This window comes from Heteronotia binoei, chromosome 1, assembly GCF_032191835.1.
Source record: "Heteronotia binoei isolate CCM8104 ecotype False Entrance Well chromosome 1, APGP_CSIRO_Hbin_v1, whole genome shotgun sequence".
Lineage (NCBI taxonomy): Eukaryota > Metazoa > Chordata > Lepidosauria > Squamata > Gekkonidae > Heteronotia > Heteronotia binoei.
This window is the reverse complement of record NC_083223.1, coordinates 138688957-138706710: the sequence shown is the minus strand read 5'-3', so window position 1 is coordinate 138706710 and position 17754 is coordinate 138688957. Positions and strand designations below refer to the sequence as shown.

The 17754-nt window shown below is 38.3% G+C and overlaps 1 protein-coding gene across 10 annotated transcripts in view; it reads right to left on the bottom strand.

The window, feature by feature from the left end:
- ARID1B (AT-rich interaction domain 1B) overlaps window positions 1-17754 on the bottom strand; it is a 670312-nt gene that overhangs the window by 42297 nt on the left and 610261 nt on the right. For all 10 annotated transcript variants that reach the window (XM_060241209.1, XM_060241219.1, XM_060241263.1 and 7 more), the window contains 2 exons: window positions 11959-12168; window positions 8289-8493 (listed from right to left, as the gene is read on the bottom strand). In XM_060241209.1, coding sequence (XP_060097192.1) covers window positions 8289-8493; window positions 11959-12168 — 415 coding nt within the window. The remainder of the gene's footprint in view (window positions 1-8288; window positions 8494-11958; window positions 12169-17754) is intronic.

The following is a 17754-nucleotide window of genomic DNA, read 5'->3' as shown; positions in this document are numbered from 1 at the left end:
TGCCACAGGAGGTGGTGGCGGCTACAAGCATAGCCAGCTTCAAGAGGGGATTGGATAAAAATATGGAGCAGGGGTTCATCAGTGGCTATTAGCCACAGTGTGTGTGTGTGTGTGTATATATATATATGTGTGTGTGTATTGGCCACTGTGTGACACAGAGTGTTGGACTGGATGGGCCATTGGCCTGATCCAACATGGCTTCTCTTATGTTCTTACTGTCCTCCAGGTTGGGAAACATTGGTCTAGAACAACCATGGAATACACTTTTCTACATGCTGTAATTGTTTATTATTACTACATACCACCTTTCTGCCAAATTCTTCACACTTTGACATGCTTTGTAAGTCATAACCAGAACCCTGAATTACCCCCAGAGGACAATAGAAAGTACAGCAGACATCACTGTAATGTGCTTCCAAGTGATCTTTAAGGCAAACTACTTTTTCTTGCATCATAAAATATATGATCATTTTTAAAAAACACAATAATATTGTAGGTTGTGATGAATTCAATTTTTCACCACTTCCTCTCCTCAAGTTCCACTTAATCTGTCTGAATCAAAATATATAAAGTCTGTTATATGAAGGAAATCATAATCAATCACCTCGTAAAAATGTTGTTAGAAAGGTTTTTCCAACTCTGGCTATAGCTCAAGAAATGCGGAAACGGAAGTGGTTGGAAAAGCTCATCCTACCCACCACAATAAAGGAGATTCTTCCTATATTCAGTTATGCATTCTGGAAACGCAAGCTTCTATCACTAGAGAAGTGACATGGCTTCTTCCAACCATAAACTCTTAAACTACTTTCTACAAAATGTAGTTATGTATTTGTCTGTATGCACTTCCACATACGTGTATGGAGGGTTGTCATAGTCCACTTATTCAAGTTTAGTCAGTCTGAATTTATGTAGTATGCTAATTGTTTGATAACTATGTAAATCAAACAAATTGACATACATTCTCTACCAGGTGCTTTCTGGCAAGCACAAAATTTGGGAAGTTTTGGAGGAAGCATCTTGTTACTAAATTGCATTTTCTAGGCAATAAAATATGATATTTTAAGGGCAGAAGGACCTCCTCAAATAGGGTTGTCACTAGTTGTTTTGGTTTTATAACAAAACAATTTATAGCATCATGAAAGAAAGGGAAGTTCATCCACCATCAATACTTCTTCCCTATCCCCATTTCTCCTGCACAATCCACCAGTGAATCCTTCTCAGAGAATATCAGAGTATACATATTTACATGCATCAGTGGTGATTACAATTAGGGATAGGCACAAACCAACTCATGAACAGCAGGCACAAGTCACAAATGGCTTTTAAAGTGCACCTAAGTGAGGAATTTTGGCCTGATCATTAATGAAAGTTCATGGCAGATCAACTGGCATGAGTTTTCAATGAACTTTCAAGCGGTTTGTGGCAGTTCATAATGGATACATTTGTAGAGTGTCTCTGCTCCATCAAAACATTTGCCAAACTTCAAAGCAACAGGGGGTGCAGAATTCTCCACCCTTGGAAACTTGTGTCTGACATCTTCCCCAAAATCAGTTTTCTGGGGTCATCTTCTTTGGGTGAGCCATAGCTCAGATCCCCTAAGCCCAATCTGCATATAACTTGGAGAGCATAGAGGAGAAATTCAACCAGAGAGCCCCTGTGAGTTTGGAGTCTCTAGCGCACTGGAGACTGTTCTACCACATCACAAACCTCACCAGTTTGTTTGGTGCCTAAAAGTTTGTGACTTGGGATGGGCATGAATCATCTGACAAACTAAAATTCTTCATGAATTTTGGCTGGTTCATGGGTCACAAAGTGATGTTCATAAACTTCCATGAAGTTTGATGTGGTTCGTGAGAAGCAGAAAGCAAGAGTGTTTGGTTTAAATGACTCAGAGCCATTTAAACCACTGCTTTCTGCACTCCACGGCTTTTTGCAGGGAGCAGAAAGCAGGGGTTTGGTTTAAATGGCTCCAAGTCATGAACCACAAACCAAACTACAGAAATTCAGTTCATGCCTATCCCTTTTCATGAACTGGGCATGGCACAAACCCAAATGAACTGCATTTTCCTAGTTCATGCTTATCCCCAGTAACAATTTCCTTTTACATTCTTGTGGTCAGAGAATATGCAACAGGATATTAAAATTATTATAAAGCAGGTACGTACACCTTCTCTTTTGCATCCTTCTGACACTCATTTTGGAAGTTGAATGTAACATGAAACTCTTCTGGTGGCTTCTATTCCTTAATTTTAGTATTTGCTAAGTTTCTTGGAGTAAACAGTCAGAGCAGCTCATCCACTAAATAAACACTGCACTCAAGTTTGCCATTTTGCTACAGGGGCAGTATACTTTCACCAAATCCAAACCATGATATAAAAATACAGTACAGAAATAACTCCAATAAGGGCACAGTGAAAAGACTAGAGGATATTAAGCAGCAATACTAGAGTGCTGCTAAATTACACCTAAACTTTTCTAGCCTGAAAGTGAGAATACATTCAAGGATCCTTTTATGAATAAAGACTCAAATATCCACTTAATAAGCCTCTCCGTCAGGCTTTAAAAAAAAAGATGAAAAAAAATAATGCAACCTCTTGAAACTCCATTAATAAAAGGCCAAACATACTCTCTAGGATATCCCTACCTTTTGCCAGAAGCTACAAATGTATACTCTAAAGTAAACAATGGAAAGGTTACTGAAGGTTAAGTACATTCACATACTTCAGTCTTAACAGCCAGACTCCACACTGGGAAGATAATTTACACAGCATGAACTCAGTGCCCTAATTCTGACAAGGGTGGGGGAAGCGGTGGGAGGTTTACCAGGGTACGTCACATGTCCACAGTGAATGGAGGTCAATCAAAGGGCACCTTTGTTTATAACCCAGACCCCTTTCTCATTTATCTTCCACTGGGGATTCCCTGGTTGGCAGCATGACAGATTTTGTGACATCACCTGTCAGCTAATAATAGAAATTCAGTCAGCCACCTGCCAGCAAAGATAGATGGGTTTATGGTTACAGACTTACTAATTAAATGACTGGCTCTCACTCTCCTCTTTTCAACTCTCCAAGCCCCCCCCCCCCCCCCCCGCCACTAGCTGCCAGGGAAACCTAGGGAGCAGCTCCTGCATGCTCTCAGATAGAGTCTCAAAATTTTACTTGCTATAATGAGCTCTCTGTTGGCATCATGAAGACAGAAATATTTTTGATTGCTATTTTTTTTCCTCTTTCTCTACTGAAGTAGAAAGCGATTAATTAATCCACTTATGAAGAACACATAAAGCTGCTGTATACCAAGTCAGATCACTGGACCATTGTCTTTGCAGACAACTCTCCAGGGGCCTAGACAAAAAAGGTCTTTCCTAACATCTGCTACCTGAGAACTTTCAGTTGGAGATGCTGGTGATGGAACCTGAAACCTTCCACATGCAAATTATATGCTTCACCATTGAGCTATGGCTTCTCCCTTAAAGACAAAGTTGCTTATAGAGGGAGATTTTAGATTTCTATTTGCAGTGTTTCTGAGCTATGGTAATTACAGGGTCCCTATAGAGCAGGGGTGTCGAACTCATTTGTTATGAGGGCCGGATCTGACATAAATGAGACCTTGTTGGGCCAGGTTATGTCAGGCTGGGCAAAGTGTGTACCTATTTCATATTAGGTAGCAGAGATAAAAAACTTTTTAAAAGGCACAGACAAACATGACTAAATATATATATATAAAAAAAATTAAAACATGCTTAGAACATTAGCACTTGTTGGTCTTAAAGGTGCTTTCTTTATTTTTCTCCCATGGGATTCAGGGAACTGGGCAAAGGAAGCTCTGGCTCTTTCCCTTCCTCCCCAGGGGTCCAGGAGGGAGAGGAGCCTCAACCAATGGAGAAAATCAAGGTTTTGTTCTGCAGCTCCTGTGTGATAGAGAAAGCCTTGTAAAGCAAGCTGAGATGCAGAAGGAAGCAAGAGAGAGGGAGAAAGAAGCAGACAAGAGGGAGTTGCTCAGGGCCTGATAGGAGCCCTCTGGGGGCCTAATTCGACCCTCAGGCCGTATATTTGACAACCATGCTATAGAGTGTACCACAGTGCATAATGTGACATCACTGCCAGACTAATACTGGGCCTGAAATAAGCACAGGGATCCTAGAAAACATCGGGATGTTTGCAGAGACTGTTGTTGTAACACCTTGACATTTTTTTCTTGTGTTATTTTAAACTGCAAGGAAGATAACATCACAAACCAGAACATATTCTTCACTCTTGCTTTTGAACAGGTCATTTACAACCCAATCATGACAGTGCTTAAGCAGCACTATATCACATTGCCTTCCAAAGAGATCAGTTTCAAGTCAGAAAACTTGGGATCATTGCCTTAAAAAGTAAGTTGCAGTAGCTTGGTAGCGATGCTTAATGGAGTTGCTAGTTCATACTCAATTGCTTCTTGCTTGCATGAGAGAATATGTTCAAACGTAATTTTATTTATAATGGCTTAAGTATCCAGTTAACAACAATGAATGGAGGAGGGGGGCAATCATTTTTCCTTTCATTGCATGAAATGGAACTACTGAAGAGTAGTATGGGCAGGTTCACATTCACACTAGCCAGAGGATTCTTGTACATAAAGTGGAAAAGGAGGCATATATCTGAATATTCTATATGGAAGGTAGAATGTACAATGAGTGGTCTCCATGAATTAAGAACGTGTTTTGCCTACATCATACCACACATACAGGATCCGTAGCTGGTGAGTGTGAGAAGCAACCCATGCATTGCCTTCAACTTGAACACGTCCATTCAATTTCTTTGTGAGTAGCACAAGAACTCTCTTTTACACTCAAAATCAAATTTGGTACAAAAGTTCATGACACCATTTGGGGTCATGTATCCAGAGATGCAACATGTATTTGGGGTCATGTATCCAGAGATCCCTGGAAAGATGATTATTAGCATGATGGGTTCCATGGGGATAAATGGCCATGTTGGGTTGGAGCAAAGAGGGTAAAGGGTAACAATGTTGCCTTCTACACTCTACCACATGCTTTCCCCCTCCTTGCTGCAACCCTCCAACTTCCAAGGCTGTTTGTCCGCATGGACCTCTGAAACTTCATTCTCCCTTTCTCCATTTTCTTCTTATGCTGAAAGTTTACTGGATCCAAGCCTATGTTTCAAGTTTAAGCCATAATCTGCCCCTTCATGCATTTTCAATTATAGGAAAGTAAAAAATACAGCAGTGTAATAGAGGCTTTGAGCACTGACATACTGGAATAAAATATTTTGTGTGTATTTATGATATATTCTTCTGAAATTCAAAATGAACTCTGCAACTATCTTCAATGAAGGGGAAAGGAAAGATGCAAAATATATTGAAGCCAGGTTTCTCAAACACAATCTTCTACTAGTATATAGACTGAAATTCAGTTACACCCTGAGTGACTTTGCTTGGAGGAAAACAAGGGGTGTAATTTATTCGAGCATACAAAATGTTTTCCCCTTTTCAATACACACTGATGAGAACTCTATTTGGTAATTGACTCTACATTAGTAAACTGTGATTCAGGGGGTAAAAGCAAACACTGATGGTCTGCTGCTTCATATTTTAATGGGATTCTATTCTGTTTCAAAACCAAAACAGGATTATCTAATGTAGCTGGCAATATGAATGCTTCTGTACAGTTTACAATGTCAATCGTCTACAAATTATTTGAAAAACAACAACTGACAATTAGACTAGGCTCCAGTGTTCCCTCTAAGCTGAGTTAGCGTGAGCTAGCTCACAGATTTTTAGCCTTCAGCTCACAGAATTTTGTCTTAGCTCAGGAAGAATGGCCTCAGAGCCACTAATTTATGCAGGAGCTCACCACTTTAATGCCAGTAGCTCACAAAGTAGAATTTTTGCTCACAAGACTCTGCATCTTAGAGGGAACATTGCTAGGCTCCATTCTGCAGAATCTGCACCTCAGCAGGATTTCACATACATACAGGAGAGTCTTTTTTTCTTTTTGTACAGATGTGCCATTCATTCAAGTTTTTTTAACCTAGCAAACAGAATGAACTATCTGAGTTTTGCTTAGTTTTTTTTCCCTTCTGCCTTCCACTCTAAGCTTTGTATATTTTATTCTGGAGGAAGAGATTCCATTTGCCAGGTCCAATCATAATTTCTCTGGATCCAGTACAAACTTATAGTATTTGAAAAAATAAGAAAAGTAGACCCTCTCAGGATTGCTGTCTGAACTAGGTGACTGGACTACCTTCTCTCTCCATACTTGGGCTTTTCCAAATATCTATACAATTAAGTTTGTGATGTTCCCCTACAATTATATGCTCTAATACTTATTTGCTTCATCATTTTTTAAAAGTAAAGCTAGATTTTCCTTCTTGTTTGTGTAATAGTCATCTAAACCAGTTCCAGCATAAGTTGTGATATGTAAGGTAAGGGAGGCTGCTCAAATGGAATTCTGTAGAAAGAGATAGTTAAGAAATGATAGTTGGGAACTGACAGTTGAAGAAGAAACAGTTAAGTGTGGATTGGGAAATAGGAAAAAGGAGTGAAAGGATCAGAGAGGATCTCCATTCAAGCCAAAATGGGAAATTGCTTCTAGTTAAGAGAAGTTATCCCTGCTCAATGAAAAGAGAGATTGCTTTTTAAAGAGGACTGATCCCTGATCAGTGTATATAGAAGGATTTGGGGAACTTGGTTGTAAGAGTCAGTGAAACTCAGAAACCAATGCTTGAGTGTTTAAGCAGAAACTGAAAAGAAAGGCTTTCTCCTCAAAGTTTTGAAAGACTTTTTTGAATAGCAGAAACACTTACTTGTTTGGCAACAATTATTTTGAGTTAGTTTTATTACAAAGTTACCTCAGTTTTATTATTGATTCATCACATACATTTTATCCCTGATTCTACCTGACTTTTCACCTCTAAGTTAAAAAGAACATTTTGTTTATTTTGAACTTTCAAAAACCTCTTGTGCAACATTTCAGAAGCTGAATATAAAAAAGGTGATTGTGTCTGTTCCCTCAGTTCCCTGGGCTGGGCCAGCATCAAAACAGATATTTTAAAGTGACTGGGTGGGACAGCCACAAACAAACAAATAAGAAGAAAACAGATATAGAGGCTGCTCAGAATGGAAGAAGAAGAAGAAAAAAGGGAAAATCTTGTGTGTGTGAGAGAGAAGAGGGCAAGATTGCCATAAAACGCTTTTGCAGATATTAAGAGTCTGTCAGGTGTTGACTTGAGTTGCTATAATTGAACCCATTCACTTTATATCCATTTTTGTGGCTCTCAGATAAGAAGTTTGCCTTTGCAACCCAGGAAAAGTCATGGGTTGGGCATGGGTGTCAGTTATAGTTACAAAAAAAAAAAAAATCAGCTGCCACAGTACAATTAACAATTTAGCCAGAGGAGATATGTTCTATTAGAGCTCTGCTATGTGTAAATGATTATTCTCATCACACTCTCCCCAATGCTGTTATGCAGAGCAACCACTGGCTCCCCACCACTGCTTAACAACCTATCTACATAAGACATGATACCTGTGACTTTTGCACTAGAAAGTCACTGTGCAATCATCATATCTGTCACAAACTAATCTCTTTATGTTTCTAGTTATCAAATCACTACCATCCCTCTTCCTGGTGGTACATCCTTGGTGTAAGAGGGAATATCTTCTTTCTCAGTCTCCAGGTCTCTCAGTATTGTACTCACATTTTTATCATCTTTAGTACACTTTGGTATTAATGCAGGCCAATTCTAAGCAATAATATTAATATCAGAAAAACATCTTCACACCCATCCTTTTCTTATCAAGTGTTTAGCTCCTGGTTTCTTTTATCTTTCTGTCTCTTAACATCTTCCCCTCAGTCCTCTGGCTAATTCCCTGGATTCCATCACTTCAACATCCCTCAATCCCCTATTTTAAGAATTTCTCCAGCAAATCTTCAAACCTTGTATGACTGCTCTTGCTCTTCTACTTCCCTATCAGCAGAAGAACTCTCTCAATTTATAATGGAGCTAGATATTAGCTTAACATTTTACAAAGTAAGCTCACATGAAGAAGGGTTTAAGTGTGTATGAAAGCACATATATATTCATATGTAATCTCCTCTGATACATTGCTTATAGCAATTGTCAAACATTACCAAATGATTGCCAAAGATTATTTCAGCTAATTCACCAAATTTGCTACAAATAGTCATTTGTGTGAGAGACTCAAGAAGCTCAGGGTGTATGTATCCCTATCACCTTAGCACTTCTGGAAAATATAACCTAAGCTTCTGCATTTCTTCTACTTACCAGGAGATGGCGGCTGAATCTTAGGTTGTTTCTTGGTATCTCCAGTGCTGAAGACTTCAGGAGGCGGCTCCTCCCCTCGTTCAATCTTGCATTCAAAAGCAAACAGGTACTGAATATATTGTTTTTTCAAGGAACTGGCTGCGCTGCTTGAGGTGCCAACATTTAGGTTGGTTGCCAGCTCACGCCACTTCTTATTTTTATTAACCTACCAAAAATAAACAGCAGAATCAGTGGATTGCAACAAAGTGCATTGATTAAAGCCAGCATGCACGTGCATGCATGTGCACACACACACACACATACTTAATGCCTTGGCTTGTTTTTTTTATTTGCCTCTTTTAACTAATGCTCATTACTCCCACACTCAGTAATGCACAAACAGCATTTACACTTATAAAACCATTAAAGAACCTGCTGATAGCTATGTAAAATGCTCTTGCTTGTGGAGAGGCATCTTCTGTCTGGAATTACTTCTCTGCTCCTTGCACTTTGGAGGGTATACATTGCACAGTTAAACAATTTATCTTCTACCTAATGTGTACTTATGCTTTTTGACAGATAAATATACATTCAGGCTCTAATTACAAAACAGCTTCTAAAATCTAATTTAAAATGGCAATGATCAGGCTGTTATTTCGCTCTTTAAGTCCTTTAACACTGATATGAAAGCCAGTTTCTTCTCCAAAATAGCCACCAGATGAAGGATTATTTAGTCAGTAATTCCTGATTCAAATATGTATATGCTGCTCTGTTGGAATGAATGAAACCAAAACCTGTGGTTCTAGGGCTATATATATTACAGGTTTTTTCGTACACATGGAAACACATACATGTATTTTTCTTGCATATGCAACAACAAATTAATGTATATGTGGTGAACTAGAAATCTGGGCACTTTTTCTTGCATGAAGGCACGCCATATTTGAAGTATGTAGCCATTTTTAATGCGTTTAGCATGGAACAGTGAATACCAGAAATACAGAATAATTTTTTTACAGTACTTTTGTACATTCAGTCAATGGTTCAAATCCAAGTATTCTGATGTATTGTAGAAATAAAACAGAATGGAAAGTCCTTGATTTAAATTATTGCAAACTGGGCTATATGAGGTATAGGACATATTGCATGCAGTGCTCCTCTGAAAATAACAATGGCTGTCAAAAGGAACTGAAGTACTGATCTTGCATCCTGGTACTTCAAAACAAGTGTCACGGACTTGTGTAGCACTTTCGTGCTAGCTAGTGTGTGTTCAGTATTACAACCTAGATGAGCCTAATAGCTTCAAGCTGAACTGGTTTCTGCATCAAGCTGTTAAGAGTTGCATCCCACTGTGTGAGCCAAATTGACTTTTTGAGACATATACTGATCAACCTTTAACCAAAATAATTAGATTTCATTATTTCGTGTTAGCTGTCAAAGGTGAAGACATTATTGTAGATGTTGTTAATAACGATTTGCTGGCCAAGGAGACACTTAGGAATTTATGCTGATTAAAGCCAAAAGAATGCTATTTCTTAAATAAAACTGTAAAACAGCTTTATTCCTTAAATAAAACTGTATCAAGAACACCTTAAGAGAAAAACTGTCTATTTCTTAGATATACTTTATATAATCAACTTCTACTTTTGACAGTTATAACTGTTTTCCATAGTCCATTGTGTCAATACAATTAACACTGTGTAACCATTCAGTACTATGTATGCACAAGACATCCCCTAAATATTCAAAAAAAATTTTTGGGGGGGGATTTAAAAACAAGTCAAGGTATAACCATAGAGGTACACTGTCCTCTTCACACAAACTTATACTGAAATACGTCATATACACATCAACCAATGAGATCAGTTCTTGTCACTCAGACTGTGGAATATCCAAGACTGTGAGCATTAAACTTGTATAGCTCATCCAATCATGAAGCCAGGGAAAAAAGGTCTCATCCCAGTCTTCCAGAATTCATTCAAATAAATTACAGGGTGACTAAAATATTCTTGAAATTGATGGGCTTTTGATAAAACCTCATGGTATGCTATTGAATATACCTCACTACAACACAGCCATCTAAACATGGCACATGGATAATATCGTTAAAAGGATACTTTTAGGGCCAGCTTACATTTTATGGTGGCTTTCATGTATGCACTGTGGGAATGCATGAGGCCACCACTGAACACATTGCCAGGAAACATGCAAAAGCAGGCATCCTTTATTCAAACCAGCACCTCCAAAAAGAAATGTCTGTAATCTGAGCAACTGTGGTGGCTCAAAAAAGTGCTGCTGAATTCATGATGCCCATGTTGTGAGCGCAGTAGGGTCCTGTACACTCCTGTATCAATTGCATGGGGCCTAGGGTTGCCAAGTCTAATTCAAGAAATATCTGGGGACTTTGGGGGTGGAGCCAGGAGCAAGGGTGTGACAAGCATAATTGAACTCCAAGGGAGTTCTGACCATCACATTTAAAGGAACCGCACACCTTTTAAAATGTCTTCCTTCCATAGGAAATAATGAAGGATAGGGGCACCTTCTTTTGGGACTCATAGAATTGGACCCCCTAGCTCAATCGTTTTGAAACTTGGGGGGTACTTTGGGGAGAGGTACTAGATACTATACTGAAAATTTGGTGCCTCTACCTCAAAACCCAGCTCCCCCAGAGCCCCCGAAACCTCCAGATCAATTCCCCATTATACCCTATGAGAATCAGTCTCCACATAGGGAATAATGAAGTGCTCAGCAGACGTTTCCCTCCGCACCCCGTTTCCGGTGACTCTGAAATGAGGGAATGGCCTCTCTACTCATGAGTTGCTGCCAGCTTCTTCAAAGTAACACAGACACCCCATCTCAAGAGGAAGCCTTTCAATTGGAGACTGAAGTCTCCAGAGGTGGAAAGGCACATGGTCCTCTGGGGGCGGGGCTTTCCCCTGCCGGCCAGCTGACTGGGAGCGGGAAGGAGCCTGGGAAAGCGGAAGAACCCCCGCTGGGACCTGGGGACTGGCAAGCCTAATGGGGCCCCAAGACGTTTCTACAGTGAAACAGCCCTCAGTCAGTCTTAGAAATGAAGAAGATGTAATGGGGTGAAGAATGCCTTATGCGTGATTGGTCTAAGCTGGCTGGGAAAAGGGAAGCTGAGGAAGAAATAAGTGGAGAACACAGTGAGCGTGAAGGATGGCTGTTTAATTTTACCAATTAACTAACTTCCCAAATCTACAGTGAAGGGAAAAAGGCAAGACAAACCCTGGACTAGGCCTTGATTATGATGAATAAACTCACTCAAAGGGACTGTGAGAACCTGTCATGGTTGGCAGCAGCAAAACCAGGAACAAGGTTTGCTTTGCCTTGTCTCCTTCTCTGCAGCAGAGACAAGCAAGTGGGAACTCAGGCTCAGGCCTCATTATGTTTTGCTTTCCTCCAAGATGCAATACACAGATAGGCTACAATTGTGGCCTTTGGTATATAACTCAAGTCAAACTCAGTACAAAAAATGTTATACCATTATATTAGCTACTGAAACAATGCGGCAGCTTCCTTCAGTTTAATACATTTTTGTCAGCTTCTTTTTAAAAAAAAACTTTTAAAAAACTGACATTTCTTCCAAGTTTTTTTTTCATGATTGCCATTTTTCACTGCTCACAGGTATGGATTTGCAATTATTAACTGTTAGAAAATAGTCTCTTACCTGGGCTAAACCTCCAATCTCTTTAACACAGATATAAAGCCTAAAAAGATCTAGTGGTTTCTTGCCTACAGCAGGTAGACTGGCTACAGGGCTACCCCTTTCTTCCATGAAGTTGAGATAACGATCCACCCATATTTTACGCTCTGGTTCATTTCCCAGCTCATACATTTTTGTGATCTTCTCACCAGTCGTGGCTGAAGAACTTGACTTCTAAAGCAAAAACATATCAAAACAAGAGTTGGGGTAGGGGCAAGAAGGGGAAAGATAGTAAGAAACTCACAACATTGACAAAGAGATGATGTTAAACAAACTAAAGCTATCACACAATAGTCAGGATTGAAGGCTACTAGTTCAGGCACAAACAATACATTCTGTCCACATGCTGCAGATTGTTATCTGATTTCTGAAACAAAAGGGCCCAAACTCCCCATTTTATTATTTTTATGATTCATCCATTTAATGAGCTTTGGATCTCAGAAGGCAAGTTCCTGATGATGCCTCAGTTTAAATCATTTGCTGCTAAACTATGTGACATGTATAAAACACAAGAAACCTCTGAAAAGATCACTCAAAGTTCTCATTTAAACAAATGACACACACACAAAAGAGAACAGCTAGAAAAAATTCATTTCTTTTAAGAACTAAGAAATAGGCAAGACTAAGCATTCCTTTCAAATATAGATTTGAAGGAAGTCATCACTAGTATTTCAAAAACTGTTCTTCTATTAAATAAACTGTGGTACATGAGTTGTCAAATTTCTTAAAAGAGAACAGCATGACATGATTGCCTGATGGAAGTGAGTTGCCAGGAGTACATTATATCATTCCTTAAGGGCCTTCTTTTAGTCTTCCAATTTAAATTCGCTTTTGAATTTATGAAGCTTTATCTGGTGTGGGTCCTTCATACATTACATATTACCTTTCTCCTTTTTTGTCAAATACATGTCAAATGCATGTGAGAAAAACTCTTAAAGAGATGTTCACAGTAGCTGCCTGACATTTGGAGACTTGCCAAGGTTTGATCCTCTTTTATTGCATGTCTTCCCTTCTGTTTAGTAGATGGAGTGTACTAGAGTTGGGTGATGGTGTGTGGTGGAGAGGGTGATTTTAATCTGAACTACACTTTAATTTGACGTACTGGACTCCATGAAAATGGACTTCAAATACACAAACAGCATGGACCACCACAAGGATTCTTTATGGGGAAAAAGATAATCAGATTTAGGAAATGATCACAAAAGTTGCTGATCCATTGTCAAAGCTAATATACTCTTTGTTTTTTATAAGAAAATGAACAGGGAATGGGTTTTTAATTTCCCTCTACAACCCTCTGGCTGAAACATGGAGAGTCTGGAAAAGAAGCATTAAATATTAAGGACAAGGTGGGCCCAGACATTCCATGAACCATAGTTAATATTTCCTGTGTATGTTGTATTTTGTAGAATGCAGCAAAAGTTAAACTCTTCTGAGTTCCATAGATTTCATGGGCACGTTACAATTAAGTTTAAATCTCTCTCAAGAATGCTAGGTCGTCTGCGCACATTGTTTAAAAAACCCTGAAGTCATCTCATCATTGAAACTTTTCCCCTTATAAGCAGAATTCTCATTTATTCACACTAATGTTTCCTATATATAATAATAATATTGTAGGACACATTCTTAAATAAAGGCTTATATAAAATCTTTCTTTATCATATATAACTGACAATAAACTTAGCTTGGTTTATTACATATATATGGAGGAGTGCAACAGAAGACCATATCCATGCTGTGCTGCTTAGCTTGATGTGCTGAATTTAGGAGTAATTATATAATAAAATAAGAATTCAGAGGTTCTTAATAAGGCTAATAAAAGATCTAAATACCTTTTGGAAGTTGGAATTTAGGGATAACCCTGCATTTTGAACAGTTATGCAAATAATTTATTGTCCTGGAAGCACAAATTATATTGGCTAACAACAGTGCTGTTAATTAATTTTTATATTTTCTTCACTTGTGATGTCACATGTTCCATAAGAGTACAAATGCTATCTCTGTTTTATATAACAATAATAATTTTTCATTCTGCCACCACACCAACTGCCTATTACAAGAAACATTCAGAAGTAATGGCCAAACAGTTTTCAATTTTACACTGTGAAATGCTTTCTCTTATAAAGCTGTATCATCAGAGGAGGAAAGTAGTTTACAGTCTTTTCTCTGCCTGGCATTTGTACTGTCTACATAAAGAAAGTCGCTTTTCAACAAGATGGCAACAGGCCACAAAATGACAACATAATCTGAAAACATCACAATTTACAGAAGGCAAGAAGGACTTCTCACTGCAGGAGCCTTCCAACTGTCAAGCTCAGTGAAGTAGGTTCAATTTTCTTCTAAAATGAAATATTAACTTTAGAAGAATAAGGAAAAAAATCTTCCCATAAAGGACCTGACTTTCAATTCTCTGCACCCCACAGCTAAAGGCATTAAAATTTTACATTTTGAATCTAGTATTGGGTAGTCAAATAGCAATTGTGTGGCCTGGAACATATTTTTTCTTAAAAGGAAGTTTTATACTTGACAGTTCTAGTATTTATTATACAGTAAAACAGCTAAATTATGAACTAAAGTCAATTTGATGATCAGTGGTGGAATAAATAGCAAGAAATAGTCATAACCACCTCTGATTTTGTGGATGTGCAACTACTTCCTTTTAAATAAAGCAATGTTAACTAAAAGTGTTGATAAATGAAGACTTTGAAACAAGATAATTAAGCATATAATTTCTACAGCAGTTTTGTGAAAATTGTATTTTAAAAATGTTCCTGTTCTTTGTGTATTAAAGTTTTTATTTCTATTGTAACAAATTATTTTGCTCATGCACATGCAACATGTGTGCACGGATGTGCATTTAGAAGCAAAAGTTATAGGGGAAATACAAGAACTCTTGTTGCAAGGAGAACAGTGCACCTCCATACACAGCTATATTTTTTGGCTGCCTGAGGGAATTTGCAGACTGCATCTCTCTCTGGAAGAACTGTGACATATCCATTAGTCTGTCATTTCTATACATTATTGTGAATGTGCAAAATGAAGAGACTTTTGACTATCACAGGGGAATGTTGACTATCCTGCATACATCTGGTAAATGTCTAAAATCATGGAGTTACAATAATTCACTTTGATAGCGATCATTTGTGACTGCCTAAATTCAGGTCTCTATGTCACTGTATCTGGACACCCATCAGATATGTGAGGGACTGCTAACAGTCTCTAGTGATTGCCAACATATTGACTACTCATTGGAATTCATATTACTGGAGAAACACCTATCACTGTTATGGGCAGTAAGTGTGCGAAAGGGGACCCTGTGCATTACAGGTTTCCCTGGCAGGAAGCAAAGAATCTCTTGAGTAAACTAGAACATGATAGAATTTTAGGAACTAGCTTTGATATACATTGTTGATACTTATTATGATGGGTTTAAGTGCTTTATTAGCACACACACACATGCAAGCAGACACACAAACACTCAATCATATATTGTATTACTCTCTTGTTCATGTAGATGTTTGATAGCTATCTGATCATAGTACCAGCTGCTAGCTCTCACAAACCATTGAGTGAACATTCTCCTTCTCAAATTTGCAACACATAATCCAAATTAATAATTTTCATAATATAAGGATATCTTGAGGGCCCATGAGGAATCACAGATATGTGTGTGGAAAAAGCCAAAACCCAGGTAATTTCTCTTTCCTAATCTTTTCTTCCTTCCTTCCTTCCTTGTTTGCTCTGCTACAACTTGTTCTAAAACTATAATCTGGCCAGACAGTCAAAATGGGTTTTTGGGTAACTGCTGAAGTATCAGCCACTTAATATAAGAAATATTAGGTTTCTGCTTTCATAATCTGATTAATACAAAGGTCTATGGCAGCATGACAATGTCTAGTAGTATGTAGATTCGACCACAATTTGTTTCCTGGAAATAATTTTCACTGAAATGAAAGGATGAGGATGAACAGTAGACATGACACTAAGTTTGGATCCTTTACATTTTCCAGTTCCTTACAACCTTTAAATCAATCCAATACAGGAACATGTACAGTGAAAAATTTGGATTATTTTCTAAGAACTGTATCTGAAATAACGACTAAAGTGGTCCTCTTATATTTAGGGAGAAGCAAAACATGCATTTCTAACAGGCTCCCTGGAGATGAATAATATCTCAAAGAACTAATGAATATATATTTTCCACTAAGAGTTCTACACTTCCAGAAATCTTTTGTGTGTGTGTGTGTGTGTGAAAAAACCAGAAATCTTGAAAAAAGAGTATGCATTTAGCATCTCCCTATTTCCATTTAAGGAAAAACACCAAAACTGCAATACAAGTCCATGACCAGCTTGTAGATCTGCTCGTTAAAATACACATATTCAGATATGACCATTTTTAGAGGGAAAACCACAAGATGCCTTCTGAGACTCAAAGTCATAGCCCTAGATTGCACATGAACTGTTCTTTAACTTCCCCTACAGATCGTGAACATAACGGAATTCCTTTCTACCATGGTTAAAGCTTTCACATAAAGAACAGAGGGCTCTGAGGAAGAATCTCAGAAAGCCCTCTTAATTACATGTGAGACTAAGAACGATTTCGCACCAGGCTTGTTCCAGATGGAGAGCCCTTTTGCTCCTGGGGCTTCTCTCCATTTTCGCACAAGTTGCCTAGGAGCTGCAAGTTGGTGCGCAGCTATTCCGCAGCAAGTGAGATCCTTTCATGAGCGGTTTCTGCTTGCTGTGGAAAAGCGGCGCGCCAACTAGCAGCTCCGTGGCAGCTTATGTGAAAATGGAGAGAAGTCCCGCAGGCAAAAGGGCTCTCTACCCGGAACAAACCCTAGTGCAAAATCCGTCTAAGGATCTCTTGAATTAAACTTTTATGTAATTTTGCCCAAGAACAGTGAAGCAACCTGAGAAGCAATCTGACTAGGAAGGCTAAATATTTTGGGGTCAACAAATTATTTTCATCTTCATGGGCCAAACCAGACACTGGTAAACATGAATTCGTTATTGAAATTAGCAGCTGTGGTTACAGCCTTCCCATCCCCCAGCATAATGTAGTATGGATTATCTGTCTTTATGTTGCACATTTCTCTGCCAATGAAGGCTGATGATATGGAATGGGGAGGTGGTATAATGTTGTGGAAGTGAGAAAGGGGTAAATTTACTGTGTAATACAGAAGGGTAAACCAGCCATGAGAATCATTTGGGGGGGGCTGCCACATGTTTATCATAATATCTGGCTTGGCTCAACTGTTTATCTGGCAAAATCAGGAGGCTAAAAATGTTTCTGGAAGACTTTGACTTCCTTACTTTAGTTTTCCTTCTTGCTCTTTGACATATTCTGTTCTGTGAGTATCCGGGATTAATTGGGGACACTTTGCTATGTTTACTGAACACTGTAATTGATGAGAAGGATTTTCCACTTTTCATACTGTCAGCAAATTGTCCTTAAAAACACTATTTCCTTTTCTAATTTAATAAAAATGGAGGGATTAAGTGAATTGTAATTCTGAATTTTAAATGTTTTTGTGTTAAATGAATAAACAGTTTTCTAACTACACTGTTGTCTTAAGACCATGTTGGATTCTTCAAGGATGAATCAATGCTATTTGGAAAGATTTTTTAAAAATTAATATTAAATATATCAAATATACAACATTAAAACTGTACAGAACTGTAATTCACACATTTCATAATTTCTCAATTTCTCATCTCAATTTTTTTCTGTTTTTAGAATGTAATCCTAATAGCCAAGAG